Raw genomic sequence first — 23,942 nt, forward strand, 5'->3', positions numbered from 1 at the left:
GTGCTGAGCTCTCACTGCACTGTTTATTATGTCTGGGAGAGATGCTAATGGGTTGGCCTTGTCTTCTTAGATCTACTGTTATGGAGGCTTCTAACAGCGCGTACACACGTGTACACACACACACACACACACACACACACACACACACACACACACACACACACACACACACACACACACACACAGAATATGATTTATTGCCATGTTTGAGGAGAGGCAGACCATCAGTCATCCTATTGGTGTACAGTCGGTGGAGTGGGCGGGCTGGACCAGTGAGGCCCTCACTCTGATTCGACAGATAGGCTTTGGGGTAGGTTTGAGAGTGTGTGATGCTGTTGGTGGCAGCTCTGTTTACTTGCATAAGAGTAGTCCGGTGTGAGTGTGGCATTTGTCGCATCATGACCCTGTGAAAGACGCAGGTGTGTGTCTGCACTCCACACCCCCACCCCACTTCACAAAGTCAGCTTCCTCGCCATCGCAATACCTTTACCATAGATTAGATTTTAATATTTCAACAGTGCCTTGCTACAGTTGACTGGAGATTGCCTATTCTCAGTGGACTTAAGCCTGCCATACTTCCAGACTACAGCTCTCCTCAGTGTAAGTCATGGAGGACATGCATCTGCCCACCAACCAGCCAGAACTATCCCTATCAAGCTATTAAATGATTCCATTGGATGGTAACAGTGAGGATCATATAGGGCAGAGAGCTGCCTCTGCCTGGAGCAGTATAGCACTGAAGTGTGAGGCACTGGGGAACATAATGTGGAGGGCAAAGACTGGGTTAGAGGGTAACACAGGTCAGCCTGGAGAGTGGTATTGGTGGGATTTTTGTGGAAATCCTGCACCTCTCCATTGTTTTTCTCCTATTCCTCCCTTCCTACTATTCCTCTTCCACCTCCTCCCCTCCTCCTCTAGCTGGAGGTCTACCGGAGATCACAGTGACCTTCGACAATGGCCGGGTCATGTACGGCTTCTGCAGCCTGAAGGAGCCCACGGCCGCACTGCCGCGCTACGTCCTCATCAACTGGGTGAGTCGTGTGTGTATGTGTTTCACAATAAATAGAAATAAGAACACGAGAAAGTAAGCATACTATATATGGGGTCAGTCAGTTCCAGTACCATGTTTACAATGTGCAGGGATACTGGAGTGATAGAGGTAGATATGTATACAGGTAAGGTGACTAGTCATCAGGATATATGATAAACAGAGTAGCATTATATTTTTGGTCAGTATATGTCTATAAATATGTGTGTACAGTACCAGTCAAAAGTTTGGACACCTACACATTTTTCTTTATTTTTACTGTTTTCAACATTGTAGAATAGTAGTGAAGACATCAAAACTATGAAATAACACATATGGAATCATGTAGTGACCTAAAAAGTGTTAAACAAATCCAAATCTAATTTATATTTGAGATTCTTCAAAGTAGCCACCCTTTTCCTTGACAGTCATCAAGGCAAAGGGTGGCTACTTTGAAGAATCTCAAATATAAAATATATTTTGATTTGTGTAACACTTTTTTGTTTACAACATGATTCCATATGTGTTATTTCATTTTTTTGATGTCTTCACTATTATTCTACAATGTAGAAAATAGTCCAAATAAAGAAACTCTTGAATGATTAGGTGTGTCCAAACTTTTGACTGATACTGTATGCGCATCTCTGTTTATGGGTATACACTGTATGTGTTGTGTTACACATGCTTTCTCTCTGATGGCCCAAGCCCTCCCTCCTACCAGAGTGAAGCTTAGAGGAATAGGAGCTCAGGCAGTCTGAGACAGCCTAATGGGCTATCTGTCCCTATCCTTGTGGCAGGCCCAGACATCCCCTCTGGCTACTGGTCTCTATCACAGCACCTCTCACCACTCTGCTCTGCACTGACCCATATACTGTAGCACACAGCAGAATGACAATCAGGATTTAAATTTGCAGTAGCTAGTGCTTTCCTCAAATCAAAACCCTTTACATTGCGACATTGTAGCTAACTCATACCAAATACAGTATGAAGCGCTCATACATGAAGATTGGACTAAACTGCATGGGATAAGTATACAGCAAATGTTATGTATTTGTCACAATAGAAAATTGAGATGAAGGGAGGGAGAAGGCAGGAGAGAAGTCCGAATGGCCCTGCAGTGAGGGTATCTTGTTTGTTATTTCAACCCTTCGTTTTGGGTTCCTTGTAATTCTCAGGCACTGCAGTCGCCCATCAACTCCCCTCTCAAACAGGAAACTGAAAATATGTGCCGTTTCTTGTTGTCGTTATAAGCTCTATGATGTGATTTAACAGTAAAGTATTTAGAGCAGTTCTCCAGAGATGTTTTATTAACTAGGTGAATAGCCCTGAAATGGGTGTTATTTGACTAATTATTGTATTTGATCATTCTGTAGCAGCAGTACCAAATCAGTAGCCATGTGTTTTTATGGATGATTGCTGTTCCACTATTCTTTTTATGTAATCAGTGGCCACTGTGTATATTTCCCATTGTTTTCAAAAGGCCATGATAATGTCATCCTACCAGGAATTTTCCTTTTGAGGAACAACGCTTCATACATTTACTACTGGAAAACTGAACATAGAATTGTATTCAACTTTAAATTGGTGTCTATCTTGAGTCCTTAAACACACAACACATTATACACTTGATAGAGACCATCAACTCCTTTCAATGTGGTTACTTTGATTGATGATGAAGATTGTATCCTTGAAATGGGTGACACAGACACTAACCTGCCTTTCCTGTCTTCCCTCTTTGGCCCCTTCCCCCATTTCCCTCTCCTCTCCCTCTCTGTCCTCTCCTTTTCTCCTCTCCCAGGTTGGTGAGGATGTGCCTGATGCAAGGAAGTGTCAGTGTGCCAGCCATGTGGCTGACGTTGCAGAGTTTTTCCAGGTCAGTCTCACTGAGGTAAACCCAACTGCTACTCTAAGACTCTCTCCAAGACACATTGTTGAAACTGTTTATTAAAACTTCCCTGCATGACTAAATTAAAACATATTTGATGTCTGAATGCCATCTGCTTCTCTGCGCCCGTTTTGTTAGTGTCTCAGAGTAGGAGTGCTGATCTGGGATCAGGTCCCCTTGTCCATAATCTTATTAATTATGATGTAAAAAAGCATACAGATTTCCTCGTCATTATGAATATGGGCCTATATTCTCCTCCAGGGTCCTTCAGGGATGCTCTTTTAATGACTTAGATCTAAAATATGGAGAGAAAGACTCTGTACTGTCATCTACCAGCCCGGCCAGAGCAGAGGCCTAGGGCCATTTTAGCTTCCTGTTGAGATTCAGCTCAGTGATTCTGGGTATAGGAGTGATTCCACTGGTCCGCCCACAGGATCAGTAGAGGTTATGTGTGTGTATATGTATGGATGACTAACACAGCACTAATGTTATTGTGAACAAGGTGCTCGGCGGTAGGAGACAGATAAATTACAATTCTTTCTGCCTATTTATCCGTGGTGTCTCCTGAATAATTGGGGCGGCAGGTAGCCTAGTGGTTAGAGCGTTGGGCCAGTAACCGAAAGGTTGCTGGATCGAATCCCGTGCTGACAAGGTAAAAACCTGTCATTCTGCCCCTGAACAAGGCAGTTAACCCACTGTGCCCCGGTAGGCCGTCATTGTAAATGAGAATTTGTTCTTAACTGACTTGCCTAGTTAAATAAAGATTTAAAAATATATATATGTGAAAGAGCGATGGAGATAAAGAGCAGAGTCTTTCTCCTGACTGTGTGAAGGCCTTGGAGCTGGAGGAATCCTGCTAGCCAGCCTCAGTCAATTGATGTGAAGTGTCTGTCACCTTCGCCTTAACAGCTCTTTTCTGTGGCCATCTGCTTGCTCACACTGGCCTTCGATTTAATGTGGGATTAGTTGGTTGAAAAGGTTCCCAGTTAGCTGGGAGACACGAACACTTGTCAGGTACACACATGCAGACAGGCTCGCACATACACACATTTACATACACACACAGGCAGACGTGTGTATGGTTTATCCTGTCTCAGATATCATCCTTATGCACACACAACAGGATCCCCACAGCATCATTCTCACTCCCACACACAACAGCCAATTTGATCTGTGTGTCTTCTATATTACTCTGGTTTCTGGGAACACGACTGAGACTGAGCGTACAAAACCTTAGGAACACCTGCTCTTTCCATGACAGAGACTGACCAGGTGAAAGCTATGATCCCTTATTGATGTCACCTGTTAAATCCACTTCAATCAGTGTAGATGAAGGGGTGTAGACAATTGACAATGGAGACATTGTGTATGTGTGCCATTCAGAGGGTGAATGGGCAAGCCAAATATTGAAGTGCCTTTGAACGGGGTATGGTAGTAGGTGCCATGCGCACTGGTTTGAGTTTGTGAAGAACTGCAACGCTGCTGGGTTTTTCACACTCAACAGTTTCCTGTGTGTATCAAGAATGGTCCACCACCCAAAGGACATCCAGCCAACTTGACACAACGTTGGGAAGCATTGCAGTCAACATGGGCCAGCATCCTTGTGGAACACTTTTGACACCTTGTACTCCATGACCTGACAAGTTGAGGCTGTTCTCAGGGCAAAAGGGATGCAACTTAATGTTAGGAAGGTGTTCCTAATCTTTTTCACACTCAGTGTATATGTGCATGATATTAAACACTGTTGGATGTTTGTCTTTTAGCTTCGATCAACAGTCTGGCATAAGTCTGGCATGGGGCACATATGCATTTCTCCCTCACCCCTCTTGACCTCCCTTTCCCTCTCCCTCTTGACCTCTCTTTCCCTCTCTCTCTTGACCTCCCTTTCCCTCTCTCTCTTGCATCCACTTAGGCCATCTCTAGCCTTCCTCCCTCCATGACATAACCAATTTTATCCTTCCAGCCATGTGGCTCTAAAGCGTGTGTGTGTTTCCCCAATCAAAGGTTGTCAGAGGAGGCCTGTGCCCTGTAGTCTGACACTAATATAACCCCTGGGATCTTGCTCCTGTTACCGTGGGATACCATCTCACACAATCAATTTAAAGGGGAAGGGTATACTTCCATTGAAGAGGCGTTTTTTGCTTTTTTGCCCGCAGGGAGTCAACATCATCGTCAATGCCAGCACCATGGACGACATCGAACCATCCGCCATTGGACAGAGACTGACCAATGGGACGGCTTCGGTGGCCAGCCCCGTCCTCAGCCGTCTGAGAACCAGAGAGGAGGAGAACGGAGAGCTTGGAGTGGTACAAGAGAGGGGTGGGATGGGTGGGTGGATAGGAGGTGGGGTGATGGAGTATAAAATGGAGAGCTATAAGGAGAGAGGTGGATTAGAAGGATGGAGAGAGAGTTGGTGGAGGGATAGATGCAGAGGGAGAGAGTTATTGAAGGAGTAGAGATGGGTTTAAGGGAAAGAGTGACAGTCTGGCAGGAGAGGGGAGCGGGTGTTCCCTTTTTCTCCCCAATTTCGTGATATCCAATTGGTAGTTAGTCTTGTCGCATCGCTGCAATTCCTGTACAGACTCGGGAGAGGCGAAGGTCGAGAGCCGTGCGTCCCCCTAAACACGATCCTGCCAAGCCGCACTGCTTCTTGACACACTGCTCACTTAACCCGGAAGCCATACGCACCAATGTGTTGGAGGAAACACCGTCCAACTGGTGACCGGGTCAGCGTGCATGTGCCAGGCCCACCAAAGGAGTTGCTAGAGAGCGATGGGACAAGGACTTCTCTGCCGGCCAAACCCTCCCCTAACCCGGACGTGGCTGGGCCAATTGTGCGCCACCTCATGGGTCATCCAGCCGGGGCCGGCTGCGACACAGCCCATGATCGAATTTGGATCTGTAGTAACGCCGATGCAGTTCCTTTAGACCGCAGTCCCACTCGGGAGGACCTCGAGCTCTCTATTAGTGTGACACAAGGCTACAGCCATGTTACTGTTTTAGAGGAGAGAGTGGGGGAGAGGGAGGGTGAGATTCAGAGAGAGAGACGACAGAGGGAGAGAGAAAAGCAAGAGAAAGAGATGGAACGGGCCTCTGAGCGAGGCATTGTTCATGTTTAGGAACTGAGACAATAGGCCTTACTGTGTGTTAGAGGGTTAATAAGGAATGAGTCACTCAGCTGGACAGCTAGCAGGCTCCTTCCTCATTCGCTCTCTGTTTATCTGGACACAACTGAAGTAGTACGTTAGGCTAGCCGCTACGCTAAAGATGCATTACATTCTGATAATGTTGGCAAAACATGACCACATGTTGAGGCAAATAACTAGAACTTGAAGGTTGAGATGACACTAACAAAATGCACTAGATCATGTGTTTTTGACAATGGGAAAGGCGGTTCTAGTATTCAACATGCTTAGTGTCACACTGGGACTTTTGAACAACCTTGTGGAGAGCATCCACAGTGCCCTCAAAGTATTCACTTTTTCCACATGTTACAGGCTGAATTTAAAATTGATAACATTTCTATTTTGTCACTGGCCGACACACAACACCCCATAATGTCAAAGTGGAATTACGTTTTTAGAAATTTTTACAAATTAATAAAAAATAATAAGCTGGGGAAAAAAGCAGGAGTAAAAATGTGGTTAAAAAGTCACATAATAAATTGCATGGACTCACTCTGTGTGCAATAATAGTGTTTAACCTTATTTTTTAATGACTACCTCATCTTTGTACCCCACACATACAATTATCTGTAAGGTCCATCAGTCAAACAGTGAATTTCGAACACAGATTCAACCACAAAGACTAGGGAGGTTTTCCAATGCTTCGCAAAGAAGGGCACCTATTGGTAGATGGGTACAAAAATAAGCTGACATTGAATAATAATAACATCATCAGTGAAGAGCACCTTTTGCCAGTCCTGTCTGGTCCAGCGACGGTGGATTTGTGCCCATAGGCGCCGGTGATGTCTGGTGAGGACCTGCCTTACAACAGGCCTACAAGCCCTCAGTCCAGCCTCTCTCAGCCTATTGCAGACAGTCTGAGCACTGATGGAGGGATTGAGCGTTCCTGGTGTAACTCGGGCAGTTGTTGTTGCCATCCTGTACCTGTCCCGCAGGTGTGATGTTCGGATGTACCGATCCTGTGCAGGTGTTGTTACACGTGGTCTGCCACTGCGAGGACGATCAGCTGTCTCAGCGTCTCACAGACGGACATAGCAATTTATTGCCCTAGCCACATCTGCAGTCCTCATGCCTCCTTGCAGCATGCCTAAAGCACATTCACGCAGATGAGCAGGGACCCTGGGCATATTTCTTTTGGTGTTTTTCAGAGTCTGTAGAAAGGCCTCTTTAGTGCCCTATGTTTTCATAACTGTGACCTTAATTGCCTACGGTCTGTAAGCTGTTAGTGTCTTAACGACCGTTCCACAGGTGCATGTTCATTAATTGTTTATGGTTCATTGAACAAGCATGGGGAACAGTGTTTAAACCCTTTACAATGAAGATCTGTGAAGTTATTTGGATTTTTACGAATTGTCTTTGAAAGACGGGGTCCTGAAAAAGGGACGTTTCTTTTTTTTCCTGAGTTTATCTGCAGTTTATGTTCAATAATTTTGCAAACATTTCTAAACATGTTTTCACTGTCATTATGGGGTACTGTGTGTCAATTTAATTTAATCAATGTTGATTTCAGGCTGTAACATAGTGTGAAATATGTCAAAGGGTACAAATACTTTCTGAAGGCCCTCACCTTAGGGGTTCAAGTACAGGCTGTACTATTCTCTCCATCTGAATCATAAATCACTTAGTGCTTTCTTTGCTCTTAATGTAAACGGCCTGATACTCCCCCCTTTATACGTGATATAGATAGAAGTTAAAGTTGTATAACTAATATAATTCATATCCAGGTAGTGGCGTACAATAAGTGATACGGTGTGTGTGGAACAGAAATATGACACTATGTCTAGTCTGACCCTGTTGATTACAGGGTGGTGGGGTGGAATAGGATTTGGAGGGCACAGAACTGTGCCGTGGCTCTTTGAAGAATGGTTGTAACCGACCACTTCCTGTTTCCCTCTGCTCTTTCTCTATTGGACGAATGTTCAGGGCACCGTGTACACCAAGACCAACGCAGAAATCGAGATGAAGAAGATCAATAGAGAGGAATTCTGGGAACAAGCCAAGGTAGGAAAGAACATGATTCCAACTGTCAGGAGGAAGGAAAAGCGGGATAGAAGAGGGAGGGGGGTTTGACTGGAACAAGGACTGGAGACAAGAGCAGCAGCAGTGTTATTCGTTCGTCTTTTCTCCCTCTACCTTTTCCTCAGACTAGTAGTGATAGCATGAATAGCGGTTTCAATTTGAGTGTGTGTAGGAGTAGGATCAAAACAAAGTCAAACCATGTCCCCTTCCTGAAGCATTGCCACTGGCCAATGAGACAGACTCATGCGATATGACATCAACTGCTGTCTGTCCTTTAGGTTATTTGAATTTGAATCATTGTGAGGGGGCGGCTTTGCCCTCTGCAAGTTAGGCTCAACTCTGAAATGCAACTTTATCTGAGTAGATTTCCACTTACAAATTGCCTGTTGATTTAGCTTCCTCTCAATAGAAGGACCAAAGCCAAGTGTTCTGTTTTGCATTTCAGTCTTTGATGTTGTATGATGTAGTTACTAATTCAAAGGGATTATTGAAGTATTTAGAATAATTTTGTCTTAAATATTAGATTTTTTGACAGGACAGATATCAGTACAGATAGGGTGACCGATGTAGAGAGGGGTACAGAGGGGCTCGAACCCCCGTCGCCAAGGGGGCATATGTGGTCCGGAAGTCGGAAGCTACACCAGACTCCAGCACAGTTATTGAATTATTAAACAAATAATAAAATGTATTTCTTGGTTCTTTGTGTGTACCAGCGTGAAGAAGAGTTGAGAAAGGAGGAGGAGAGGAAGAAGGTTGCGGAGGAGAGGCAACGCTTTGAGGAGGAGAGAATGGAGCTGGAAAAGAAGGAGCAAGAGGATAGAGAGAAGAGGTACCGCGAAAGGGAGAGGCAAATTGAGGAACACAGGTGGGCCGCCGTGTCTTATGGGTAATGTGAAGTATCACTGTAAACTCTTGTGATTGGTCCATGTGGTAACTTTGTGTGTGTGGAGCAGAAAGAAGATGCAAGAGGAAGAGGAGGCCAAAGAGAGGACACGGAACCAGCCCCTCATGGTAAGTGTGTGTCAGGGCTGGGGTCAATTTGAATTGAAGGCTGTCAATTCAGGAAGTGATTTTTTGTATTATTTAAAATTCTATTTAAAAAAAACTTTTGACATCTTTTAATCCACAGTTTATTGAGAGGTCATTGAAAATAGATGTATTTACGTTTACTTCCTGAATTCATACAGTAGTAAGTGCCATGGCCAGTATTTGTACTCTTTAAGAAAGTGTGTGTGTGTATAGTAACAGAGTATGTACTGTATGCATACTCTTTGTTCTGTGCCAAAGAGGGTCTTGCCTTAGTTACTCCACATCACTGAAAGAGGCAGTCTGCTTTTAGAGTTAATTTCTGATCTAATTTTGAGACTAGTCATGATTCATTGATATTGTCTGGGGAGAAAAATTAAGAAGCATCAAAAATTAACTTTCCTGTTTAAAAAAAATCCAACTTTAATTCAATAGTAGCATCAACATGAATATTTTAACCCTGACACAACATGAAACAAGATTTATTCTCCAAATATTGGGTCCCACAATGTTTTCACTTATCTCCTTCCTCTTCCCATTCCACTATGGCCACTGTTATTTTAAGACTCACTTCCTGCAAAAACAATACTTCTGTTTTCAGAACCCTGAGAACGCCTGCTTATATGTCTGTGTTTCTGTGATGGCTGCCATGCAGTGAGAACGTAATTATGTACTAATGTGGCTGTATGAAATGGTAGACATCTTTTATGCTTCTGTATTGTTGTTTCCAGACAATCATACTGCAATCTTGCTAGTGGTGGATGACATCATTGTGATTTAAACATGTAGGCTCTGCTACCCCCTGCTGGATAGATGTAGAAGATATCAACTTTATACTCTTTCTCCTTGTATCTCTGTTTTTCTCGTGCTCTCTCGCTCTCTGCAGACAGCAGAACCTAGCTATGAGGATCTGGAGAAAGAGAAGAAGGAGACTGAAGTGGAGGTGGGTTGAAAAAACAGCATACAAACACTGCTACTACGAAACACACTGTCACTGAAATGACTGATTTGTTGTACTATAGCCTGCTTTACTTTGCCATGATATAAGATTGTGTGTCCCACTTCTCTCCAGTGTTAGTAAGTTGAGACCGAGAGTAAAGCACATTGTATCTTAGACTCATGGCCTGTATATGTGTGTCATTGTGACAGTAGTACTCCTGGGTTTTGGATCTGTGTTAGTGGGACAACTCAGCCTACACTAGGATATGGGTCTCTTGACTCTGTGTGTAAGAGAAATGCTGTGTGAGAGTGTGTGTGCTCTTGTGGTGTGAGTGTTCTAGTTGTCTAATGTTGTACTGTATGTCTGTTTGTTGACAGGAGGCGAAAGCCCTGATTGCCCAGCGGGCGGACAATCCCAGGGAGTTCTTTAAGCAGAAAGAGAAGGCTGTGACCACTGGTGTGGACGTCTCTCCTGTCTCTATCCACAGGGCTGGTAAGACCAGAGGAGAGGGAGGGTGGATGTCTTTAGGTCACCAAAACCACCATTCGTCTTGTCATTCACCTCTTCGCCTGCCTCAGTCCCTGTACTGTACTGTGTCCCCCCAGTGTGTCTGTTATCACTGGTAGTGGACAGAGCCCTTTGGACCCAGACAGCTGGATATCCCACAGAGATTTGGAAGCCAGGAGAACAGTTGGAGTAGAATTCAGATGAAGATGAGGAGTAATCCAGTTGAAGACAGATGAAGAAGAGAGACAGATTCTCTAGCAGTGTTCCCTTGCAGACTACATAGATGCGGATAACAAGTGGCACAAAGGAGACAGGTGGAGGTGAATGGAAACTGGAAGAAGTGCCTGACTCAGTGAGGGTCTCCATTCTGAAGAAGACTCCTGTCCACCTGCAAACCCAAGCAACCAAAGAATCTCCCTGAAACAATCTGTTTTTGTCTACAAGCAACAGCATATTTTCATAAAGGACTATAGCCGCTGTGTGCATTCCATCTGAAGATATTGAACTGAATCCATGTTCAGTTCCTTTCTCCATCATTAATGAGCTTGGTGCAGAAGAACAGCGAGACAAAGATAACTTCAAAAAACAGTGCTTCTCATTTCTACTACATCACTACTTTGTCCACAGTGTGTCATCACACTAACCACTCTCTCTTCCTTTCTCTCTTTGACCTCACTTCTTTGGTTTGATTCATGGTTGTGCGTCTATTTGTCTTGTCGTCTGTCTCTCCATTCATCCATCCGTACGTTTTATTCCTCTGGTGTCTCCCTCTGTTCTTCCTCCGTGAAACTCTCTTGGGTGTCTCCTCTTCTCTCCTCACTAATGGGTTTATATGGGACCATGCCCATTCCCCCACAATCCTTCACTTCTCACGGGGATCCTCTTGGGCCTTACCTCGTTTTATCTTGACTTTCTCCTTCCTGTCTTCCTCCTACTCTCCCCTGTCTCTCTCTCACTCTCTCCCTATCTTGTCTTTTCTTGTCCTCCCTGCGTCTGTATGTGTGTCGCTCCGTGTGTGTGTGTGTGTGTCGCCCTGGGCCCTGTCTTTTGTCAGGCCGTTTGGACAGCCCGTTACCAGGCCGTTTGGACAGCCCGTTCTTGAAGCAGCAGCACAGTCCCAGCGAGCCCAGTCCGCCCCCCCTCTGCACCCCGCCTCATGCGAGGCTGCAGCCCGCTGCACCCGGTAGGTACTGTACAGGAGGAGGAGCAGGGAGGACATGGAGACCCCCCCCTCAGCCCCCCCACCCACCCTCACAGGACCACAGTAGAGGACACTCACCCCCAATCCTTCACCACGAACCCCACCCTAAAGCTGCTGTGGCAAACTCGACCTCTCTCCTACCCCATCCTTTCTCACCCCCGCTAGCTCAGCACTACTGTTAGCTAACCTGGGCCTGACATGCTCTATTCTATTTTGAGTCCTTGGTGAGCATGTGATATAGATACCCATGGTAAAGTGGACATTGTTGGGACTGTCTGTAGGAGATGAGTGGCTGTGCAGTGTGCTAAAACCCACGGTGCCCTGTGCTAAAAGTCCTCCCAGTGTGATGACAGATCCCATTACAGGCTGTGTCAGTCAGTCAGCCCGCTCCTGGTGTGGCCTCTTTCTCTGCACTCCCACTCTGGTGCACTGTGCTTTTAGTTGTCTTGCTGATTTTCTTAAATGTATTTTTAATTGTATTTATTTATTTCACCTTTATTTAACCAGGTAGGCTAGTTGAGAACAAGTTCTCATTTACAACTGCAACCTGGCCAAGATAAAGCAAAGCAGTTCGACACATACAACAACACGTAGTGACGCCTCTAGCACTGAAAATCAGTGCCTTAGACCGCTGCGCCACTTGGGAGGCCCCTTGATGATGGCTGTATCTATCAAAGAGCTGTGTTGATCATGGCCCTTAGTTCTGCCTACTATTGCCTCTTATATATCCTATCACAAATGAATCTTAGTACTAACTACCCTAACGTACTAACACACTATCTTGTCAACGGCTTCAAGTCTTCCATTCCTTTCACGCCAATGATGTTTACTCCATTATTCCTCTCAGTCGCAATGTTTATGTTGTCCACTGAGGTCTGATCTTTTATCCAGGGGTTGTGGGATGATAGTATGGTTAGGGGACTAGTCATAGTAAACCCTATTGGGCAGGCTTTCACCTGGAGGAGAATTATCCAAACCTGCAAACAGTAGGTTCCATGCTTCATTACTTGTTTTGGCGATCTCACTTCGTGTCCACCTTTACCCCCTTCTCCTTACCCTGTTTCTGCTCTCATGCTACTCTTGGACTGTGATGCTCTGCCCGTACACACATACCTCGCGTACCTCCTGAACTATGACCTGTGAGTGTGTGTCGCCGTCGAGCTGCTCGTTCATTTGTGTTGCCTGTGGTCTCTGGGCTTGTGTTGTGGGCCCTGTGTGACCGTTATGGATGTTACCTCTGACCTATGTGGAGTATTGTACTGGAACTGTACTGTGTCTTAATGTTGTGTGGTCTGTCTGTGAAGGCAGCTCTGGTGAGGGTGGCCAACCAGTTCCAACTAGTTCCAACTAGTTCCTACTAGACCCAACACCCTAGATATGTCATAAAAGTTTTCCTGCAAATGGATTCCTATACCACCATGAAATTCAGCCTGTACTTTTCACCTCTGCATGTGAAATATTGCCCCCCTTAAATTGAAACTGTGTTTATAAATGGTTCAGCTTTAATAAGGACGGGACAATATCCTATCCTCTCCTTAGTATTTAAAGACCCCTAGATTAGTAGTGAAGTGGGAACCCCACCAAAGCAAGATGCTGTAGTCACTGTATATCATCACCAGTCAGTCATCTTTATGTCCTGTTGCTCTCAGTCACAGTGATGTTGGTCATTATCAATGGTTTGTTTGTTGGTGCTTTGGCTATTAGTAATCACGAGCACGTTCTGTTATTGTGTCCGCAGTTCCTGGTCTGAATTGAATGGAAGGGAATTGTGTTTGGTGTATCAGCCTGTATAATGTGCTGGGGTTTATTCGTTGAATGGATATTCATTCTTTGTCATCGAGATTCGCCCTCCTCAGGTCAAATCTCCCAGGTAATTCTTTGCAATGTGCATTACAGACAGCAGAGAATCACTAGCTGACTGAAAAACCGATTTATCCACAAATCACTTAATGTGTCAATTTGATGGACAATACACACATCCACAATGTATCCTGGGGCACGGTTATATCAGTCAAGACAAAAAACAAAGGTAATCCTCCACACACTATTGCTGCTTTCAGGTGAATTCATTGTTTAGATCAAGACAACATCACCATGAAGATCTGACTGTCTTTGTGCTCGAGGTGTTGAAGGATGCCCCTAAACCCAGATCTAGGATTAGTTTACTTTAACTCCGCACTAATCATAATCATCGGATGTCTGACCTGTATCAGTGGTTAGGGGCAACTTCTACCTACAGTACTGATTGAAGGACGTGTATTGTAGAGGAGAGAAGATATAGCCCTTACGGAGTAACTGTTGCTGCAGCTCATGCATGGGAATATCACTGTTGCTGCAGCTATATGCACAAATGCCTGCTGGGAAGGACCCAACGCTTCACCGCCGCCAGTGATGTCACCCATGCGTCACATGATCTCATCCCCAGCTGCATTTGTGCTTTAGCAGATATACAGCTGCTGTTGCACCATTCAAGTCGCTATTGAAATGAATAACTACACCATTGTCATCTCCAGTGTGAAATTGAATTCAGTGTTCAGGCTAGCCTGACTGTGCTTATTGTGACCAATGGTGGTATTTCATTGTGTTCATTATGTGATTTTGTGGTGGCGTTTTGACTGTGTTTAGTATTTGGTTGTTTGGTAACATTTTTGAACATGCTTGTGCTTTTGATTGTGGGGTAGTGCTGTATTTGTTTTGTGTTGGTGATTTGAATGTGTCATTTTGATTGTGAGTGAAGGTATTGCACAATGGTGATGTTGGGTGGTGATTATGGGAAGTTCTGGTGGTCTTCCCTCTCAATGTGTGTTGTCTGACCTTCCTCCAGATGGTGATGATGAAGGGAGCTCAGACCACAGCATGGGGACGTCCCCAACGCCTATCCCTAAAATAGTCACCACACCCATCCAGGAGGCAGAGGACGACAGCCGGAACGAGTGGGGTAAGACTGGACAGAGTTGTGTTATACTGGGGCCTAACAAGGACTTAAATAGTTGATTTCTGTTTGATTATGTTGCTATAGGCTACTTTGTACATGGTTAATGTTAGCATTTAAAACTATTGAGAGCCCTGGCTCTGTTGGCACTTTTTTTTATTGAACCTTTATTTAACTAGACAAGTCAGTTAAAAACAAATTCTTATTTACATTGACGGCATACCCCGGCCAAACCCTAATCCGGACAACGCTGGGCCAATTGTGCGCCACCCTATGGGACTCCCAATCACAGCCGGTTGTGATACAGCCTGGCTATTATTTATCCCATACAAAAACACACACACCCACACACACACTGGGACTGTGTTTGCCCAGGCCTCATTTGCCTTCACAGATGGCTGGGCTTCCCCTTCTCATGTCGCTAGGCCCCAGTGGCACTCTGATACATATACTGTAGACTATGGGGTATTGTGTGTAGATTGATGAGGGGTGGGGGGGAATTATGTCATCCATTTTAAAATAAGGCTTTCGGAATGAATGCGTTGTACATTTTACGGACCCAGTATATTTTACAATATTTATCTTTTGTTTGTTTTTAGTCCCATCCTTCAGCTCCATTCAACCCCTCCCATCTATCTCTGAACCCCTCCCATCTATCTCTGAACCCCTCCCATCTGTCTCTGACCATTATCCACTTTTGATTTTTATTTGCCATATATATTTCAGCTGTGATGTTTCACAAAAGTTCTGAACCTTTCTATTCTCAAAGTTTCTACAGATTGTAAATGAAAGCAATTTTTTTTGCTAAGAGTATTATTATATTATCGATCGATTGAGTGTGACTTTTCAAATCCCCCAGCAGTGCTATTTGCAGTTAGCTCCAGGTAAATGTTTCAATTCTTCAGCCATTCCTGAACCTGCGACCAAAAACAAGCTACATATGGACAGTACCAAAACAAATTATCTAATGATTCTGTCTCTTCACAGCAAAATCTGCAGAGCCAGGGTGGCGGTATCCCCCATCTCCAGTGCCTTCGGAAAGTATTCAGACCCCTTGACCTTTTCCACATTTTGTTAAGTTACAGCTTTATTCTAAAATTGATTTTAAATTTAAAAAATATAAATCCTCAGCAATCTACACACAATACCCCATATTGACAAAGCGAAAACAGGTTTTTAGAAATGTTTGCAAATCTATTAAAACAACAAAAAAAAGACCTTATTTACATAAGTATTCAGACCCTATGCTATGAGATTAGAAATTGAGCTCCGGTGCATCCTGTTTCCACTGATAATCCTAGAGATGTGTCTACAACTTGGAGTCCACCTGTGGTAAATTCAATTGATTGGACATGATTTGGAAAGGTACACACCTGTCTATATAAAGTCCCACAGTTGACCGTGCATGTCAGAGCAAGAACCAAGCCATGAGGTCGAAGGAATTGTCCGTAGAGCTCCGAGACATGATTGTGTCGAGGCACAGATCTGGGGGAAGGGTACCAAAACATTTCTGCAGCATTGAATGTCCCCAAGAACACAGTGGCCTCCATAGTTCTTAAAAGGAAGAAGTTTGGAACCACCAAGACTCTTCCTAGAGCTGGCCGCCCGGCCAAACTGAGCAATCCGGGGACAATGGCCTTAGTCAAGGAGGTGACCAAGAACCCAATGGTCACTCTGACAGAGCTCCAGAGTTCCTCTGTAGAGATGGGAGAACCTTCCAGAAGGACAAATATCTCTGCAGCACTCCCCCAATCAGGCCTTTACGGTAGAGTGGCCAGACAGAAGCCACTTCTCAGTATAAGGCACATGACAGCTCCTTGGATTGCCAAAGGGCAACTTAAGACTCTCAGACCATGTGAAACAAGATTCTCTGGTCTAATGAAACAAAGATTGAACTCTTTGGCCTGAATGCTAAGTGTCACGTCTGGAGGAAACCGGTCACCATTCCTACGGTGAAGCATGGTGGTGGCAGCATCATGCTGTGTGGATGCTTCTCAGCAGCAGGTACTGGTAGACTAGTCAGGATCGAGGCAAAGATGAACAGAGCAAAGTACAGAGAGATCCTTGATGAAAACCTGCTCCGGAGCGCTCAGGACCTCAGACTGGGGTGAAGGTTCACCTTCTAACAGGACAACGACCCTAAGCACACAGCCAAGACAACGCAGGAGTGGCTTCAGGACAAGTCTCAATGTCATTGGGTGGCCCAGCCAGAGACCAGACTAGAACCAGATCGAACATCTCTGGAGATACCTGAAAATATCTGTGCAGCAATGCTCCTCATCCGACCTGACAGTGTGAGAGAGGATCTGCAGAGAAGAATGGGAGAAACTCCCCAAATACACGTGTGCCAAGCTTGTAGTGTCATACCCAAGAAGACTCAATGCTGTTATCGCTGCCAAAGGTGCTTCAACAAAGTACTGTTTTAAAGGGTCTGAATACTTGTAACATGTATGTATGTGTGTATATATTATTATTTTTTATACATTTGTAAAAAATTAAACTAAAAAACCTAGAATAATTTTTGAATAATGCTGTAATGTAACAAAATGTGGAAAAAGTCAAGGGGTCTGAGTACTTTCCGAAGGCACTGTATATAACGTTCTATTGGTTGCATGAATTTTGTATTATAATTTAAATGGAAAAATTAGTAGTTTTGACTCAATCTCTTCCTAACTATTTTGCAATCTGTATGGCACAGCTGTCATTTTTTTGGCACTTAAATAAAAAAGTATACCAGTTTATTTTATCACAATTTTCTTGAAACAATTTTGGTCTTTAATGCAGGGCCGACAGACAAGTTCCTTTCTTTCTCCCCCTTCCACTTGCCTCTTCCACTTTTGCGGTAATGCTTTAATTAGTTGGTTGTAATTTTGGGTAGAGCAGACGTTTCCATATATTTTGGTCAGCTGCATGTGACAGCTCCACCAGTCCTCTTTATGATATAATTTACAAAGATTGTACCGTTTTTTAAAAAGTTTTATCAATTAGTATATTTGAGTTTAACCATAATATTTGTTGTTTTATTTGTTCTGTCTTTTCTGGTGGATTAAACTGAAATTGCAACCAACTTTCTATAGTTTGTTTTAAAAATGTATGATCGTTGGACTCTTTCGCTTTGTCTCCTATCAGGGCTTATTGATAACAACTTTTGATAACATTCCCTCTCTGCCTCCCCTCCAGGTGAGCCGAAGCAGCAGCCAGGCCCAGTCCAGGAGTCCACCCCCACCAAGCCCATTCAGAGCGTGGCCCCCCAGACCCGCCCAGACTCCCAAGCCACGTCCTCAACCTCGGACGACTACGACCCCTTCTCAGGTTTCAGGCCCCTTCCCGCACCCACTGCCGCAGACCCCCTGGTGGACCTATGGGACAGCAGTCCTGCCACAGGCTCCGTCCCCTCTCAGGCCCTGCCTCCTGGAGGGCGAGTCCAGCCCCTGCTGAGCTTTGACGAGATGGGGGACGTACCATTCTACCCGGGGGGCCACGGGGGTGCTGAGGACGAGCCCTCCAGCCTGGTGGACGTGGCTGGGACCCACGATATGACCCTGAGCTACCAGCATGCACTGCAGCATGCTTCAGATGTCACTCAGCTGATGACCAATGGGGAGACGCTGCTCAAAGAAGGGACTCAGGTCATTACGAAATATTACATGACTTGGCAGAACTTGACATTATGTTAGTCTTATGCCATGTAGTTACTTTGAAACTACTTTGATAACCAGAATGTAATTAACATTGAACACATTTTCCTGTATTTCAGCTTGAATTTCATATCATGTGGGGTTTATGACTTGTTGTGAATTGTTTACTTTGTTTGCATGTATTGCATCTCTCCTTTTTCTGAAGTCATAATATTATGGGCCACAAGGTGGCAGTAAATGCATTCTACATCGGCAGTAGTGAGTGCTACTGGTTACCTAGGAGAGAAAGGATGGAAGTCTGTTCTGTGTTCCTGATATGGAACAAAGATTGACACACACAGAGATACACAGTACAGCACTGGATTATACAAATTGCCCCAAGATAACCCAAACTGTACTGTACATGCAGTATTTGTTTGAACCGTGTACCCTTGTGATGGCATAGCTGGAGGAAAATGTCTATATGCTGAGACAATACTGTTATTAACTAATCTGTCTGCCTGTGCAGGCGAGCGAGGGTTACTTCAGCCAATCGCAGGAGGAGGAGGACTGCTCTGCTAAAATGACCCCAACGCCAGTGTTTTATAACAAGCCACCAGGTGAGCGAGAGAGCGTCATGTTTGGCAAAGTCAGAAACGCATTATTTAAGAACTGCTGTCACACTTCTTCTTGAAGACAGTCTGATGTATGATGATGGTTACGGTATGTGGTTGTTTCTGCCCCCTTCTGTGACATATTTTAAGACACCCTTGATGAAAATACTAAAGCGTGTGTGTGTGCAAAGATTGACCCAGTGGATTTGTGGATGTTTATCTATGCACTGTGTGTGTACAGAGATTGACATCACGTGCTGGGACACGGACCCTGTAATGGAGGACAGCGACTAGACGATGGCGGAGTAGTACAGTCCGGTGGAGGGAAGTAGAAACAACGCATCATCAACGACCAAACGGATTTTTTTTTAAAGTAATAATAAGTCTTGCATTAAAAAAAAAATCTGTATAATGTTCTAGAATAAAGCAAAAAAATGTTAGCCGCCGAAAAGGTTGTCGAGTTATTGTTAGAGATGCTAATTGGTTGATGAGCTCTTTTTTTGTTTTTTTATTTATTTCTTAGATTTCTCCTTATTTGCTATGCAGAGTAAATAGCAGGGAGTGAGAACTACTTTCTTGCGTACTTATACACACAGCTCAGTAGCTCACGTCTGTGTCTTTTACAGCAGATATGACCCCTGTACCAGACAGGTAGCCTATTAAAAGGTAGAGCAAACCCTTTTGTGACCAATCACAATTATTCCTACCACAGCCCCCTCCTCTCCCCCCCAACCCTGGGACCCACCTTCCACCCTCCCTAGTGCCAAGAGTTGCCCTGCTCTGGCCCTAGCTTTGGCCCTCTCCCCTGAGGCCTAGGGGACCTAACCTCACCCCTCCCATTCTGGGTAGCTGGTTGGGGATAAAAGTGGGGACGGTGCCTGGGGGAAGGGTGAGGGGGATCAGAGAGGAAATGGTGCCAAGTGTAATCCTGAATATTTCAATGTGTCAGTTTGGCCATGGGGCCTTACTCGTATTCCACTGTAGGCAGATAGAGGAGGAGCGGGGAACCAGACAAAGGCATGGCGGACATCATAGTACAGGCTGGGATAGCAGTACTATTGTACTATATCATAGAAAAACCCTAAAATATATATATATATGTGCAAGTCACTTTGAAAAGGAATATCTATTGTAGTTTCTTATTGTTGTGATGGTTGGCATACACACATTTTCCCCTAGTCTGTTTTTCTGCTGGGAAAGTATTACTGCTATCCCAGCAGAAAATCAGACAAGAGGAAAATGTGTATGTTTTTTACTACCTATTAAAAGTGTACTAGAAATGAATATTCAGGATCTTTGAATCATGGCCATAGCTGTAGTCTCGTTTTGTTACGTCTCCAGTGAAAACTAGGCAATAACTATATCTAGAGTACTCGGAAGGGAACGAGGACATTCGTCACACGTTGTGGCACTATGAACGGAACAGTGTGTCTTGTACTAAGGTTGTTGGAGAGCTGCCACTGTAGTCTCTGCTTTATAACACGATACCCTTATTTTCAGTAGACACAAGTTCACTCTTTTGCATTCCATCTGTTTAAATCTCCCTCGTCCTTCTTTTAAAATGATGTAGTTCACATGCACGCCCCCTTGATGGCCTCAGAGGCACTATTGTAATTCTACCGTTGGGACTATGTTGTTTTTGTACAGGTCTCATTCCCTGCTTGACTTTCACCCAGTCATCTCAGTTCTGATTTGACCCCTACAGTCTAAATGAGAAACAGTACAGTAGACTAGCTTCGCCAGTAGGCCTTAGAAATTATTTTGATCATCAATACTTATTATCCTCTTTTATTAATGTTATTAATGCTCCAATGTTTAGAACAGATGGTTATTGACGTGACCCCCCCCCCCCCCCCCCCACACGGCTTGCAGACTGTCTGTCTCAGTCTTCCTTCATATGATCTAGAGGTTGTTTCTTATTGTTACTGTTCAAGGGTAGTGTCATTTCTGAGATTCCACACCTCTGATCTGATTCTAAATAAATCCTGTCATTTTTATTCATAGAGATAGAACAGTTCTATATTGTTCTATCTCTCTGTTCTTACCACAGAGTTCTGAGTGGGAACCAGCAAGCAATAAGAAAGAAAAAAAACAATGTCGTTTTTTTGTTCTGTAAATAGCGTTTGATATTTAGTAATATACAACTAATGATCGACTAACACTTTTTTTTTGTTTTGTTATTGTGGCCCTTATGATTATGACACTTTGAATTGAGGCTCGTTGTGGGATTGAGTGAGATTTTTAAATGAAGTTTCTTTGAAGAGAGATTTGAAATGTGAGTCGTGGTGGGATACCATATCCCTCGCAGCCTTTTCTGTATATGAGAATCACCTAATGCTTGGTAAGAGCCGACCAACCTGCATCTTTAGCAGTAACTGACACCATTTCCACATAATTTCAATGTTTACTTCTTCACTCTGATAACCTCCTGGTTAGTGATTATTATTCTCTCCCTATTGCACTACTAGGAGACTACTACTCTACTACTACTACCCCTAATACTCGCCCCAAAGCAAGGCTTAGCTGTTCCTTGTCTTAACTGATCTCTTTTTATTTAAAAGATAGAAATAAAAAGATTATCTTCCCTCTTTTGCGTCCGCTTCTCACACTCTGTTTTTTAAATAAGCGCAAGATCTTTTGTGACATGCTAAGTGCTGATGTATGTTAATAAAAGACTTAAAAACCTCCAAACGATGACTTCAGAGTTTTGATGTATTTTTTTATTTTTATTTTTTTTGCCCACTTCTCCCCAATCCAGTTGTACAATTGGGGCTGCAGGTAGCCTAGTGGTTAGAGCATTGGGACAGTAACCAAAAGGTTGCTGGACCGAATCCCTGAGCTGACATGGTAAAAATCTGTCGTTCTGCACCTGAACAAGGCAGTTAACCCACTGTTCCCCGGTAGGCCATCATTGTAAATAAGAATTTGTTCTTAACTGACTTGCCTAGTTAAATAAAATCCAATTATAATTAAATAAAATCCAATGCACTTGAGCACTGAAATATTATCATGACTTAAAGAGGAAGTGCAAAGGGAAATGCTAGCATCATAGAATTAAATAGAACATTAGAATGAACATTGGCATCCCTGCAACGTGACTAACATGACATCTGTCTTGGTCAGGGAATCTTATAGCATATATTGTTTTTTTTACATTTAAATGATCTAGCAATCAAATAATCTCTTCAAAGCAGGTATGAATGATCATGAACACAAAACATCCAGCAACATTGAAACACAAGTCTGTCAAAGCCACTTGTCATGTTTGTTTTGAATCTATTTTTATTCAACTGCATTTTATTAAAGAGATGTTGGTACCATTGACTTAGTCATAGTCCAGGTATGGTTCTATGAAGACCCTTTCTCACAGGTATACATAGAACACATAGGCTGTGTCCCAAATGGCACCCTATTCCCTATATGTGGTCCCGTGTGGCTCAGTTGGTAGAGCATGGCGCTTGCAACGCCAGGGTTGTGGGTTCATTCCCCACGGGGGGACCAGGATGAATATGTATGAACTTTCCAATTTGTAAGTCGCTCTGGATAAGAGCGTCTGCTAAATGACTTAAATGTAATGTAAATGTATAGTTCCTATGGGCCCTAGTCAAAAGTACTATATAGGTAGTAGGGTGACATTTTTGCTATGCATTCCATACAATACAGTAGTAGCAGCAGATGTAGGAGTGACTAACAGAGAACAGCTCCTGCAGTCAGATGTATACAGTCTAACAGTCACAGCGGAACAGGTATGTATTTGTGAGGAGGTGTCACAGAGAGTCCATACTATGGGAGGGCCACGTCCTGCTATAAGCCATATCAATCTGTAGCCTGTCTGGACCGATATGCTTCCTTGGATGGTAAATAAATGTCTGTTTGGATTCCTCAAATGATGGATATACCACAGTGATGCCAACCCAATGTTAGAGGAACGGTCCATTCTATCAGGGCATTTTATTAAGCTCCTCAAAATGGCTGCCACATTGCCAGCTAGACAGTGGATGTACCCGGGCAGAGGTAGAGGACTCATCTTTGTACCGTTAAAGCATCTGTGACAGCATAGGCAGCCCTATTAAAGCAATCTCCATTTTGAAGTAGTCCAGTTTCTTCTTCACGATTGACTGATCCCTCCTCATAACCCGGTTGGACATGACTCCAACAGGATCACCGGGATGGACCAGCCAAGGAAGTTGGAAGTCCCACCCAGTTGACTACATTAAAGTGGTGGAAGCCCTCAATGGCGCTGCAAATGCTAATACCTTTTGGCCACTAGAGGCCTCTCATTCTCTATGATATGGGTCTAGTTCCAACTGTGTTGAGCGACCCCTGGGTTAGGAGATGGGAAACTGTCAGTCGTCAGACACTACTGACAGTCCCAGTCCCACACTAGTAGCTAGAAGCCATGTAACCTAGCCCAGTGGCCCATATCCATTGTGCTCTGACTATGTTCAGCACTGGCCACACAGCTGGCGTTCCCATTCACTCTATGTAAACAGACTCTGAGCTAGCACTCTGGCCTGGTGGTTGCCAAGCAACACGTAGGCCAACAGAGGAAGGATGACAGTTTACACCTCTGTCTTTTCCTTCTGTGGCGGAGGAGGGGAAAGAGAAAATGAAAACCGCATAAACAAAATAACAGTTGTACAATTAAATAAGCGACTGAAATCAAGGCATGACAGCTCAGAAGCAATTGTCAATCAATCAAGAAGACTGTATATGACATGTTGTGTGATTTAAACAGACAAAACATTTGGCAAAATAATATTTAACATTACTTCTACATTCAAGCATGGATAGAAACACCTCAAATTAAATAGTGTTCATTTTCAGTTACACTTACAGTGGGGAGAACAAGTATTTGATACACTGACGATTTTGCAGGTTTTCCTACTTACAAAGCATGTAGAGGTCTGTCATTTTTATCATAGGTACACTTCAACTGTGAGAGACGGAATCTAAAACAAAAATCCTGAAAATCACATTGTATGATTT

General features: G+C 43.9%; 1 protein-coding gene across 8 annotated transcripts in view; it reads left to right on the top strand.

Moving 5' to 3' along the window:
* LOC139531953 (drebrin-like) overlaps window positions 1-21,644 on the top strand; it is a 105,939-nt gene extending 84,295 nt beyond the window's left edge. For 2 of the 8 annotated variants that reach the window (XM_071329004.1, XM_071328976.1), the window contains exons 3-15: window positions 919-1,031; window positions 2,826-2,915; window positions 5,069-5,218; window positions 8,021-8,098; window positions 8,830-8,981; window positions 9,070-9,127; window positions 10,029-10,085; window positions 10,460-10,574; window positions 11,644-11,772; window positions 14,615-14,728; window positions 17,903-18,351; window positions 18,869-18,959; window positions 19,195-21,644. In XM_071329004.1, coding sequence (XP_071185105.1) covers window positions 919-1,031; window positions 2,826-2,915; window positions 5,069-5,218; window positions 8,021-8,098; window positions 8,830-8,981; window positions 9,070-9,127; window positions 10,029-10,085; window positions 10,460-10,574; window positions 11,644-11,772; window positions 14,615-14,728; window positions 17,903-18,351; window positions 18,869-18,959; window positions 19,195-19,247 — 1,649 coding nt within the window. In that variant the 3' untranslated portion in view covers window positions 19,248-21,644. The remainder of the gene's footprint in view (window positions 1-918; window positions 1,032-2,825; window positions 2,916-5,068; window positions 5,219-8,020; window positions 8,099-8,829; window positions 8,982-9,069; window positions 9,128-10,028; window positions 10,086-10,459; window positions 10,575-11,643; window positions 11,773-14,614; window positions 14,729-17,902; window positions 18,352-18,868; window positions 18,960-19,194) is intronic. The other 6 variants (XM_071329014.1, XM_071328994.1, XM_071329034.1 and 3 more) reach the window with 4 other exon arrangements.
* Window positions 21,645-23,942: the final 2,298 nt, after the last annotated feature.

Source organism: Salvelinus alpinus, chromosome 1 (assembly GCF_045679555.1).
Source record: "Salvelinus alpinus chromosome 1, SLU_Salpinus.1, whole genome shotgun sequence".
Lineage (NCBI taxonomy): Eukaryota > Metazoa > Chordata > Actinopteri > Salmoniformes > Salmonidae > Salvelinus > Salvelinus alpinus.